Consider the following 13,160-nt stretch of genomic DNA (forward strand, 5'->3'; position numbering starts at 1 on the left):
GTCCCCGAACCTGTGGTGACCAGAAAACACAGGGGCTCGTCAACCAGCGCCCACATGTGATCAAAAAACTCTAAGATGGTGGAGTTGCCCACCAGTGCAACGGGTTGAAAGCAGTCTGGGTCTTTAATACCTGTTGCCGGTTTTTCCTCTACTGCTGACTGTGCCAACCGCACAGGAAGACCCAAGGCATCCTGTGGCTCCTTTACCCCTGGTTGATTCAGCACAGGATCGGCAAAGCCACTGATTAAGATCACATGCTATACTGCACAGTGATGTGGCTTCTCTGCCACAGCTATCATAATGCTGTAAGAGACTTTGCGATAACCAGTCACTCAGGATTTGTACTGCTACTCCCCCAAAAGGAAAAACACTCTTCTAATCTGAACTGCTACTCTTATACATATTTGGTTTTTTTTTTTTTTTTTAAAAGTTATGTGGCTTTTTCCCGCTTACTGTAGGAGGCACTCAAGGTACCCTGGGAAGATAGGGAGAGGAGTGACGTACTCCAGGTGGGGCAATGGGGAGCTTGAGAATGAAGTGTGCACCCCTGGGAGCAAAAGACCAAAAATGGTAGAGCCCCAGGCCAGATAAATCTGCTGTGACTGAAGCAATGCAATCTAAAAAAAAAAGAGTGACAAAAGTCTTTTTTTATGTAAAGAATTCCTTTTTTGGGTGGGGGGCCAAAATGGCACGCCCACTAGTAGGGTCACTACTCTTCCTGGGAGACTGAGAAATACTGGCTTATAGGAGACTTATAGGATACTAGTAAAAAAGGCTCGTTTCCGAAACAAATGAAACGGGCGCTAGCATGTAGTTTTTTTTTTCTCCTGTAGTTTTTCCTTTGAAGAGAAAAGCACTGTATGAAGCGGCACTGTCTTTTCCCAGGGTGATTGAGGTGGGTTAGGGGTTGCCTTATGCCGGGGATGTTTTTTGTTGGTTGGCGGGAGAGCAGCACTGTCTGGGGCCGTCGGTTTTAACGGTATTTTTGGTCCTTGTGGCAAGCAGTGGCGTCTTGTTTTGGGTGGTGTGGTTTGCGGAAGGGAGAGTACGCCACTCTTTCGGTTCGTTATAGGGCAGCAGCGTAGGAACGATGCAGGAGGAATGCAGGACGAATGCGCAGCGGGAAGCAGCGCGGTGTGTGCATCCTCGAGGTGGGTGACGGGTTTTTTGAGGCGGGGATGGTTTTGCACGTCCTGGGTTGCTTGGTTTGTGAGAAGGTGAAGGGGGGGAGGTGTTCCAGTTGTGTGCACGTGCGTGATAATGTTTTTTTTTCTTTGTTGCCTCCGGTTTTGTATATTAAAGGAATTAGCGTTTTTGTATATTCAAGCAGTTTGCCAGCCAGTCTCTACCGAATCCTAGGCTGGGGAGGAGTAGGGAGGCTGGGGAGGAGTGGGTCAGTCTGTGATGCAGGCTAGGTCGGGTTTAATTTTTGCAGGTGGCGGCGCACGTTGCAGATGGCGAGGGGCACGCTGTACTCCTGTTTCCCTGGGTCCAACAACAATATTTGTGTACATACCCAGTGCTGGGATATTCTCTTTTTCCAGCGGCGTTCGTCTGCTCTCTGTGCTGCTCAGACAATGAGGCATTCTACAGCTGAATGCTCCTCCCTTCTTCTGTTTTTTTTCTTCTGATAGGTGAGTTCTATGTCGCATTCCGTTGCCTGGTAACAGTTCTGCTTTGTTAGTGGGCAAGCCCCTTCTGATAAGTCCGTGTTATGTCAGATGGCTTCACCACCATGAAACCATGAACCCTTTATCGTGTGCTGTGACTTCAGAATCTTTGGCCTCAGAATGTTCACGGTGCGTTTTATTATATTACTAGTAAAAAAGGCCCGTTTCTGACACAAATGAAACGGGCGCTAGCAAGGTTTTCCTCGGAGTGTGTATGTTTGGGAGAGTGTATGTGAGAGTGACTGTTTGAGAGTCGGAGTGAAAGTGTGATTGTGTGAGAGAGAGCGTGAGTCTGGGTGTGAGTGTGTTTGTGAGAGAGTGTGTGTGTGAGAATGAGAGTGTGTGCAAGTGTGTATGTGAGACACAGTGTGAGTGAGAGTGTGTGTGTGTGGGCGAGAGAGAGAGTGTGTGTGAGACACAGATTCTCTGTTTGAGTGAGTGTATGAGACCAAGCGAGTGTGTGAGTGACTGTGTGGCACATAGAGAGTGAATGTGAGACAGAGTGTGTGAGAGTGAGAAAGACATTGTGTATGAGAGAGAGAGTGTGAGCCGTGCCCTCCCAATCCATGGCCATCTGTCCCCTGCCCCCTCCATTCATCCTTTTCCAGCAATTCCCCTCTGTCCGTGAGCCCTGCCCTCCCAATCCATGGCCATCCATGTTTGTCTGTCACCTGCCCCCTCCATTCATCCCTATCCAGCATTTCCCCTCTCTGCTTGAGGCCTGCCCTGCAATCCATATCCATCCATGCCCATCTGTCCCCTCCATTCATCCCTATGCAGCAATTCCCCTCTCCCTGAGTCCTGCCCTTCCAATCCATGCCCATCCATGCTCCTCTGTCACCTGGCCCCTCCATTTTTCCCTATCCAGCATTTCCCCTCTCTGCCTGAGGCCTGCCCTGCAATCCATATCCATCCATGCCCATCTGTCCCCTCCATTCATCCCTATGCAGCAATTCCCCTCTCCCTGAGTCCTGCCCTTCCAATCCATGCCCATCCATGCTCCTCTGTCAACTGGCCCCTCCATTTTTCCCTATCCAGCATTTCCCCTCTCTGCCTGAGGCCTGCTCTGCAATCCATATCCATCCATGCCCATCTGTCCCCTCCATTCATCCCTATCCAGCAATTCCCCTCTCCCTGAGTCCTGCCCTTCCAATCCATGCCCATCCATGCTCATCTGTCACCTGGCCCCTCCATTTTTCCCTATCCAGCATTTCCCCTCTCTGCCTGAGGCCTGCTCTGTAATCCATGCTCCTCTGTCCCCTGCCCCCTCCATTCATCCATTTCCAGTAATTCCCCTCTCTCCCTGTGCCCTGCCCTCCTAATCCATACCCATCCATGCTCCTCTGTCCCCTGCCGCCTCCATTCATCCTTTTCCAGCAAGTCCCCTCTCGCCCTTCCATGACCCCCCCCCCTCGCATCCATGCTACGCTCTCTCCCATGTCCCAGCCTGGCCCGCCCTCTTCTTCCCCCCCCCTCGCATCCATGCCCCCCCCTTTGCATCCATGCCTCGCATCCATGCCCCCCCCTCGCATCCATGCCCCCCCACCCCTTCGCATCCATGCATCCCTTTTTTTTTTTTTAATTCTTTTTAACTTTACCTCCGTGGCGGCTCGTGCAGCGAAGCGTCAGGGAAGGAGGCGGCGCTCCCGACGTCTAGCTTTCCCTTCGCTGTGTTCCGCCTTGTTTTGAAGGCGGAACACAGCGAAGGGAAGGCTAGACGTCGGGAGCGCCGCCTCCTTCTCTGACGTTTCGCTTCCGGATTTGTTTGTTTTGTCGCAAGGGCGAGGCAGAGACGGCTGGCTGGCTTGAAGGCTTCACACCACGAATCCCCGAACCCTTCAGCCTCAGCCTGGGAGTGACGTCAGATGGCTTCAAGGCTTCAAGGCTTCAGGCTTCAGACTTCCGGCTTCAAGCTTCCGGCTTCACAGAACGTTGTCTTCAGAACGTTCACGGTGCGTTTTATTATATTAGAAATGATTAGCTGGTGTTTCTCAGTCTTACTCTGCTGGTAGGAGTGCATATACCCACTCGTCAGAAATAGTTTGGAGAGATGAAGAGGAATAACTCTTTTCTGCCTTTCACCATGATTACTGGTTGGAAATCCACATTTCACATTTATACTAAAACTCAGGCAAAAGCTTACCAAAACCTGATATTGCTAAGCTACCATACATTGAGTTGATGCAAAAATAATGTGAGATTCTCACCTTATACATAGTAAAAGAAAAAGTTCATATCTGGAAATAAAAAAAGGAATGGAGAAAATACTGCTGGATTTTATTGAAAAGCCTCACAAAGCCAATTAAAAATTGCTAACCCTTTTTTTATGTCCTTCAAGTATTTTGAGAAAATAAAAATTAAAAAAGCAGGGAAAAACAAACATTAAAAACAAACAAAAAAGGCATAAAATTTAGACATGGAGGCAGTCTTCTTGGATTCTTCAAATCCCTTGGATAGGTGATTGATAAAAAGGGCTACATGAATATAAAAAAAAAAAAGCATAAAAAAATACAGTGCCAGGTTTCCTTTAAGTCTACATACCACCATAGTGACTCACCTTGTATTAAGTGCTGTTCTTTAGCATTAATATACATTAAGCAGTATGCACTGGCATTCCTATAGCCACCAAAGGAGTCTCGTTCCAATTCTTCCCAAGATGACTTTGCCACAGATATATCATTGTACTTCATCCATCTACCCTGATGGTGGTCAAAAATATATGCCCAATAGTGTCCAGCATTAGCTTGACCTTCATGAACCAATACAGCATGTAACCGATAGGGAACCTAAACAGAGCAGCAGACACAGCCTATACGTTAACCTTATCAATGGCAAACATACCCATCTCTATAAACTAATCACTGTTGAGATGCTAAAAAATGACAGTTGTCTACTCATACACTTTTCAAAGAGTATGGATGACAATTTGCTAAACCTCTTTCTGTTGACAACTTGAGGAATGTGGTGAAAGTACAGTGCACAAGCTACTGAATAAAGCAATCTATTATTATGATTGTAAGTCGTTCTGAAGGTCTCTCATAGGGCAGGATAGTAAAAACCTAAATAAACTTGGAAACAACTGCATGACAAAGCCACGTGACAGCTGAAGGTGCCACTTATTCTATTACCCAAACCAGATATTACAGTACAATGTGCTTCATTAAATCTAGAGAGATCTGAAGGAAACATAAGTCAGATCTCACCTGCAGCAGCTGGTGCTTTACATACTACTACTCCCAGAAGCAATGCTGTATTGATGTGTTGTACATGTAACAGTTACAGAAGAACAGTTAGTACTTCAACATCATGTGAGAAATGATATGTAGGGCTTGAACATGTATTATATCATGCATTCCTACCTACTGTGGCCTACAGAACTGAGCACACAACAGGTGTTAACACTAGGGTGAACAATCAAGTGGAAATCCTGTCCATGGTACTGCAATAAGCCACTGTTCAAGGCTTCTGGGCTTAGACAGTCTAAATCAGGGGTTTTTAACCCAGTCCTTGGGACACACCCAGCCAGTCAGGTTTTCAGGATACCCACAATGAATATGCATGACATAGATCTGCATGCACTGCTTCCATTGTATGCAGACCTCTCCCATGCATATTCATTGTGGATATCTTAAAAACCTGACTGGTTGAGGGTGTCTTGAGGACTGGGTTGAGAATCCCTGGTCTATATCCATCTTTAAAAAATATCCCTTCAGTTCTTTTCTGGTAAGTTTATTATTTTCAGGAATTTTTAATTGCTGTGTAGATTATTTTTGAGCATTCCAACACATATACTGAATTTGTATTTGTTACACTACTATTATGTTGATTATATGTTTATGAGGGTTATGTTAATTTCATACTTTCAACTAATGTGAAAAATTAGTAGACAAATCCAAATAAATAATAAATCAAATAATTCATAAGGTAATTAAGTGCAACTCATTGGCTCTGCTTCATATAACTTTATTTCAACTTCAGACGACAAAGACAAGAGTACTAGCATACTTCAAGAAGCAATTCTTCTACCTACTTGGACCATAAGCTTATCAGAATACATCAACTCTATTGTCCGATGGATTCTGCCTATGCTTTCCTGCAGATCTGTGGACACAAGAAAAACAAAACCACCAAGAGTCAGAGTTGGTTCACAAATATGCAAATCAGTCTTAGCATTTATTGTTTATATAATGTCACATTCGTTTTTACTAGTAGCAACTCAATTAAAGAACATACATTTCATAATATGACAAAATGCTTCTCGGAAAAAAACAACAAAATAAAAGTCAACATCCATCAATGGCCATTACCTCTAGTATCATTTTCCACTTCTGTCCTCCAGCGGTGTAAGCAGCCTTCTAGCACCCCAAGTTCCTCCTCTGATATATGCCTTGGTGCTGGATGCATGGGAAGATCTGGAGGTATTCGGGACTGAGTGAAGGGTTTATGAATTACTGATCTTTGTGAAGGCGATGTGCTGGGTAACTCCATAAAAGGTAGCCCCTGCTCTGCTGTACTGTTTGTGTTAACAAAAAAAAAAATCATTAGATGTCAGAACTAGAGTTTTGAATTCAGCAAAAGAGGTCAGAAACACTGTTCCCTCTAAGCTGAGTGGTAGTCCTCCACCTACAGTTCTGCCAGTGGGGGGTGCTAGTTCACTATAACATTTGCCACGAGCGAGACGAAGTATATTAAATAAAAGCTTTATTCATAGAAAGATTTGACACGGCACCGTGTTGCGTGTTGTCTGCCTCGTATTTATATACTTTTTGTGTAATATATGTCTATGGGCAATAGACATATTACACAAAAAGTATATACATAAAAACAAATCTAAACATGAATAAAGCTTGCATATAATGAGGCATATTTTCAAAGCACTTAGCCTTCCAAAGTTCCATAGAAACCTATGGAACTTTGGAAGGCTAAGTACTTTGAAAATATGCCTCAATATACTTTGTTTCTCTTGTGCCTATCCCTAGCAATTGAAAACACAATATTGAAGCACTCCCCCCCCCCCCCCCCTACTGGCAGCAATGCAATTGGAGGACTTCTGCTCAGCTTAGAGAGAATAGTGGTCAGAAACAGCAAACAAATAAATACTCTCTTTCCTCATAAATTCGTGCTCTCATTTCATCTCTGATTAAATATTGTATGCTACTAGCATATGTGTACTAAGCAAATCCATACACAAAAGACCTGGAGTTTCCCAGCTGCAAAGAGAGAATTTAGTTTACCTTGGCATTGTCTGTGATGTTACAGCACCACCAGAAACAGCACTGGTATCGAGATCATCAACTGGAGAAGTGCACATGGGTTTACTGGAGGCAAACTCAAGAGCATATTGTAGAACATCTGCCAAAGGGAACCGTTTAGGCCCAGAGCCATAACTTAAATACCTGTAAGGTAGAAAGTGGATTCAGAACACACAATTCTCCTGAGTAACAAAAAAAGAAAAAAGTATACTCTAAATAAAATATTTAAAAAATATGCTCAGTTTTGTAATTCCTTGATGTAAATTAAAATAACATACAGTGGTGAGGTAACACAACCAGGCCCAAGAAGGAGTCTTAGTATTAGAACATTATTAGATTCCCCACCAGTATAAGAATGATCAAGTCCCACTTAGAAGCTAATTTGCATGCATTGCAAAGCGGTGGGACAGATATCCTGCTCCAGTGTTCTGCAAAAACAAAACACCTTCTGAACTTTGATTTAATGTGATTCAATAATGCTGTTAACACAGTCGACAAGACACACTTTCTCCCTTGCCTGGGTCTAGTCCTTTCCCTAATAAAACGCCAACATGTGTGCATAGAAAGGTCTATGTGTAAATAGCTCACAGTGGTTGTGGTTTTCATGTTGGTAAATCAAAGTGAGACTAGGGAAAAAAAAACTAAGAAAATCTAAATATGAATTTAGAGCTGTCTTGAGAAATCCTCACAGACAGAACAAAAAGGAAAAAATGAACCTAAACGAGAAGTTATTGGCTGATCCTTAGGCCTGCTGCAAAATAAGTTGAATGTAAAGCCCAGAAATAAAACATAATCGTGTCCAACATTAACATTTTGTATTTAAGCCTGACATAAGTCTACTGTACCGTTCTAATCTTTGCTGCAGTAAAGTGAGGTGTTCTTTAAGTCTCTTGATTTCATCACGTTTGAGTCTTGTTATTTCTCGATTTTTATGCATATATCTATCAAAGAAAGGAAAACAATTTATCCAATCTACTTTTGTGATCTAGCAATTTACCGAATCAAAGTTCATTCTGACAAATGCAGTGAAGCATCCTTCACAGCACCTAAAACATGGGACCTTCTTCTCACAGTGCATACTAAGTTTGCTGGTAATGTTGAATGCAAGAGGAAAAGCACCATGGGCAGGTCAGTTCATCACACAATCTATGGTGATTTTACCTAGGTGTTACCACTTTGAAGTGGCCCTTGTTGGTGCACACTGTATAAAATTACTTCAGATGAAGGCCTGAGGTTCATAGAACTACTTATATAATTTTAGATTACAACACAACGATCAGTATCATGAATACAATACAGAAAACTGTGAACCAGTTTTTGACACAATGTAAGAGGATCCAAACTGGGTTACTGCAAAAAAATGCAGGCGTTTATGACAGGTGCCGGTAAGTCTTCAGTGCTTGAGTACTGCACTGAAAATATCACAGAATATTTTTAAATAAATTAATATAAAACCAATTTAACTTTTTAAACTAAAGTTGACATCTAAAGATTACTCAGATTCAACTGGGGGAGTTTACAAAATAAAAAATCTGAAAGACTGACTGAAGAATTACCAGCATGACCTCTTGACAAACATCCCAGTTTCACTAAAACATAAGACTTTACTAAATCAAACAGTAAGAACCAATGGGTTGAGTTTTGTGTTATACTCTACCTGTCCATATATAATACAGAAGGAAATTCTAATTTGTTGTGTATCTTCTCCGGCCTTCCCAAAGCCTGATTAAACTCAAACCTAGAAAGTTCCAGAGTTAGCACAGGAGGAAGTTCTGTGAACCAGTGCTGCACAAAGGGAGAGACAGAGAAGTAGAAGGCATATCATCCTGTTTCAGGGATAAAATGTGTCAAGGGAAATTTTATTACATCAAAGAATTTCTTGCTCACCAAGAACTCGCTGTTAGAAATCTGAGGGCAGTGGATGAATATTGAGCTGGGCTAGGGAACCTCACACAAACTACGGGCTTTGTTTACTAATGTGAATTAAGTTCAGTTATGCTCATAGGTATAAATAGGCCTCACCAAGAATAATGGAGCTTGCATTATTTAACCTACGTTAATTTGCACTGATGTACAACAGTAAATAAGGCACCTAAATAATTCTTTATGGTGCATTTCATTAACTTAGCACATTAGAAACACTTTCCTTAGGAAGCTGAGGAAAGGTACTTGCTTATTTTATCTGAAATTGTCCAAAAATACTGCATTCAACTGGAAAGATATAATCTGGCCCTTAAATAGTTTATTTTGCTTATTTCTTCAGCATCCTTAACACTATTTCAAATTCTTGGTCTTCCAAGAGTAATTTTTAAAGCAACTTAGCCAGGTAAATCAACCATTATGAAAACTGTCCACATCTAGGCTGGCTAAAATTTGGCATGACTTCCACAGAGCATACTTTTAGCAAGGCTGCAAAGTAGTATTCCTGCAGGCAAATTTAGATCAGAAGAGTTAAACAGCATAAGCACATGTTATCTGACAGAACTATTTTAACACTCCTCAGCCATCTGCACAGAAAAGCAGGTGCAAAAGAATATGGGAACTTTTAATGTGCTTTTCCCCAATGTTGCTTGTCGTTGAAAATCAACATACAGTATATGTACTTAAAGTGCTCGTGTGCTTTTCCATGAAAAGACTGCCCATATCATGTGGAACTTACAATCTATTCAAGATACACAGAAAAGGACAAGGATTCCAGAAAGTGTCCCCCTATTGTCTGAACTTAAAATACATTTTTAATAAGTGGCTTATCACAGCATCATTGTGAACTTTGTTTGGAAATGTCCCTGAAAAAAAAAAAAAACAACACAACACATGAGACATAGACATGAGGTGTCTCTTAATCAATATGATATTGATTCACAATTAAAACTCTCTGAAGAGAGTGCTTTCCACCAAGGATGGCGCTGCCTCTAAAGAAAGGAGGATTGGACAATGCTCTTAAATACTGAGTTTATTGATCAATCTACAGACTCGACACAGCCATGTTTAGACCACAAGTCCTGCCTCAGATTGCTGCAATTATTGTACAAGAATAGAAAATTAATAACAAAAATTATAAATATATGACTAGTAGATTGATGAAACTAAAAATAAAATATTAATAATTTAAATTTAAGAGACAGCAATCATGACACTGAATAAAATGAAGAAAAATATGGATAGGTTAATACTGTAAAAATATGCGTTAAAAACTAAACTTAAAAGATGGTTCAATTAATCTAGACAGAAAAAAAAAGAACAGTGTAGTAAAAAATTATTACCAAATCATAACAGTCTGACAAATAAAAAGTGCTTATAACAAAATGCACATACTAATACAAGTATATAAAAGAATAGGGGCTCATTTTCAAAGCACTTAGATTACTATGAGGTGTATTTTCAAAGCACTTAGACTTACAAAGTTCCATAGTAACCTGTGGAACCTATGGAACTTTGTAAGTCTAAGTGCTTTGAAAATACACCTCATAGTCATACTGAAATATAAATATGTATCGAATGTATATAAAAAACTTGTATGATAATATACAAATGTGAACATATATGAACAAAATGTACCTTTGATTGCTGCAATTATTACCTATATCTCAACTCGGGATAATTAGTTGAAATCCTAGACTGAGAATGCAGAAATTGGTATAATAAACCAAATTTAAGCAAGTGGTAAAACATAAAGAAACAGATCAAAAATGTACCGACGAGCCAAAACATTGTGCTAAAAAGTTTATGTGAACCAGTGTAAAAAAAGGATCAAAAATATACTGGACAGCCGAAACATAGTGTTGAAAAGTTTATGTGAACTGGTGTGGAAAACTTGCGACTTAGGAGCAAGGAAGGAGTGGGAATGGAACCAAGCTCTTTGAAAAACAGACCGAAAACGTCCAATATTTCAAATATGAAGTTTATTGAGGAACGGCTCTACAAGCTACCCTGTTTCGGCACGTAAAATGCCTTCTTCAAGAGTCTTGGTACTTTGTGTCTGTGAGTAGTTAAGACCAGTACGTGATTTACCAGAGACTCTATTCCAGCATAAGTCTTGTCAACCTAGTCTCTGACACAAAGTACCAAGACTCCTGAAGAAGGCACTTTATGTGCCGAAACAGGGTACCTTGTAGAGCTGTTCCTCAAACTTCATCATATCTGAAATAGTGGATGTCTTTGGTTTGTTTTTTTAAAGAGCCTGGTTCTGTTCCCACTCCTTCCTTGCTCCTGAGACTTCCCGTGGGATATTGCTGTTCTTTTCCAACTTGGTGGATTTGCTGCTCCTGCCTTAAACTTGCGACTTAAACATTATAGTGTACAAAGAGAACATGAACTGAAATGGGAGAAGGTGTAATGCTGGAAAATATGAAAAATCTTGGACAGTGGGAATGAGAGATATTTAAGTTCAATATTTTTTATTAAAGAAGATGCAGTTTAACATTGTAATTGAGTATTGTATACAATCCTCTTTATCACACCACTTGTTAACAATAACCAATTCTAACATCAACAACAAATTACTTTTATTATTATTGTTCTTTCCCCTTTTCCCCTTTTCCCCTCCCGTCTCCCCTTCCCAAGCTCCCCCCCAACTGACCCTTTCCCCCTCCTTCTCATTCTTCTCCTCCTTGTATGTTTGCACATTTCAGTCATCTGTTTATTGATTATACATTTGCAACGTATTCATTATTAAACTGCGGGCTCTGCCCCCCATCGATTGAATATAAGGTTCCCATATTACCCAAAACTCCTTTTTCTTTTTGGGGGTACCTCTCGCATCTCTGGCCTCCCACGTAACGAGCATCTGTAGCCCATTACGCCAATGCCAAAATGAGGGAGCTTCCTCCTGGATCCAATATTGCATTATACACATTTTCCCAATGATACTGAGTTTATACATAAACTGGCGTTCTGCTCTTCTCAAAGTTGTCCTGCTTCCTTTATAACCCAATATACACCTCTGGGCAGGCAGAGTAACTGGTTTATTTAATATACATGCACAATACTGCTGTATTCTCATCCAGAATCTCTGTATAGAAATACAGTCCCATAGCACATGTAGAAACGACGGGTCTGTGCTTCCACATTTGTAGCATTTACTCTCCGATATACGTCCCACATAATATGCTTGTTTAGGTGTGAAATATCCCCGCATGATTATACGATACTGAGTTTCCCTATGTCTTGCATTATGCAAGTTGTCTTTGATCTCTGCCATGTAGGTTAAGATGTGGAATGAGAGATATTTAAAAAGTGGTAGTAGTGGTAAAAAATATTTAAAATTGCAAACATGTGATAAGAAAAGTTGTGAAAAATAATGGAAAACCTCCTAAAAATGGAGAATTTACCCTGCTGAGCGAGAGCTGTGCTATCTGAACCATCAATTGCGAAAAACTGGAGATCTGTGCAAAAAATATAGCAAGACGAAAGGAAATGCACGGTGTGGTGAGAAAATGCATATGCAAGACAAACTATAACACTAGGGAATGAAAACGAGTTGTATCTAAATAAAACTTACAGTCAATGCTGGTAGCGGGTCACTGCCGTTGCTATTAAGATTGAAATACTCTGTCGATGAGAAAAGAAGGACGGAAAGGAAAAGTTAGCTAAACTGACGGTTCAGATACGTAGCTGCCTTTAAAAGCATGAGGGGTAAATCACGGATATATGCTATGAATAAATATGCTATGAATAAAAGTGAAGGTGAAAAAAGAAAGCCTTCTAAAAGTGTGTCAGGGAAATGGGACCGCTAAGTTATAGCGGGTACTTGAAACAATCGTAATGCTAACAGTGAACAAGGCAAACGGTAAAAGGCGTAAATTGAAAACTAATGTAATACTATGACTTAAGCAACCAGAAGCTTACCAGAAGTGATGCACGATTGAATCTCTGGACTAACGCTAACTGCGTCTTTGGTCTGGAAAGAAAAAACAAGAGCTGCCATTGTGAGCAACATATTTAAATGGTGGGTTGTGACATGACTGGTGACGTCACAAGCGAGACTGGGATCAGGAAATATTTAAATAAACAAAAAAGGTGTTTACAATGCACTTACCAAAATACCAAATAGGGGTTGGGAAGAGGGGAAAAAAGTCATAAGAACTAAAAGATCCAAATATAAAATATAATACTACGAATAATGGATGAACATGAAACGTATATGATAAAAAGGGAAGATGAATAACGACTAAGTGCTGGCGTCCATAAAACTGTTAAACTAGTATGTATATTTCATGTGATAATGTATTAGTATGTG

The 13,160-nt window shown here is 40.8% G+C and overlaps 1 protein-coding gene across 4 annotated transcripts in view; it reads right to left on the reverse strand.

Moving 5' to 3' along the window:
• USP25 (ubiquitin specific peptidase 25) overlaps positions 1-13,160 on the reverse strand; it is a 156,994-nt gene that overhangs the window by 69,296 nt on the left and 74,538 nt on the right. For all 4 annotated transcript variants that reach the window (XM_030204216.1, XM_030204217.1, XM_030204219.1 and 1 more), the window contains exons 11-16: positions 8,580-8,707; positions 7,768-7,863; positions 6,905-7,066; positions 5,978-6,183; positions 5,701-5,771; positions 4,228-4,456 (exon numbers count right to left, since the gene is read on the reverse strand). In XM_030204216.1, coding sequence (XP_030060076.1) covers positions 4,228-4,456; positions 5,701-5,771; positions 5,978-6,183; positions 6,905-7,066; positions 7,768-7,863; positions 8,580-8,707 — 892 coding nt within the window. The remainder of the gene's footprint in view (positions 1-4,227; positions 4,457-5,700; positions 5,772-5,977; positions 6,184-6,904; positions 7,067-7,767; positions 7,864-8,579; positions 8,708-13,160) is intronic.

Source organism: Microcaecilia unicolor, chromosome 5 (genome assembly GCF_901765095.1).
Source record: "Microcaecilia unicolor chromosome 5, aMicUni1.1, whole genome shotgun sequence".
Classification (NCBI taxonomy): Eukaryota; Metazoa; Chordata; class Amphibia; order Gymnophiona; family Siphonopidae; genus Microcaecilia; species Microcaecilia unicolor.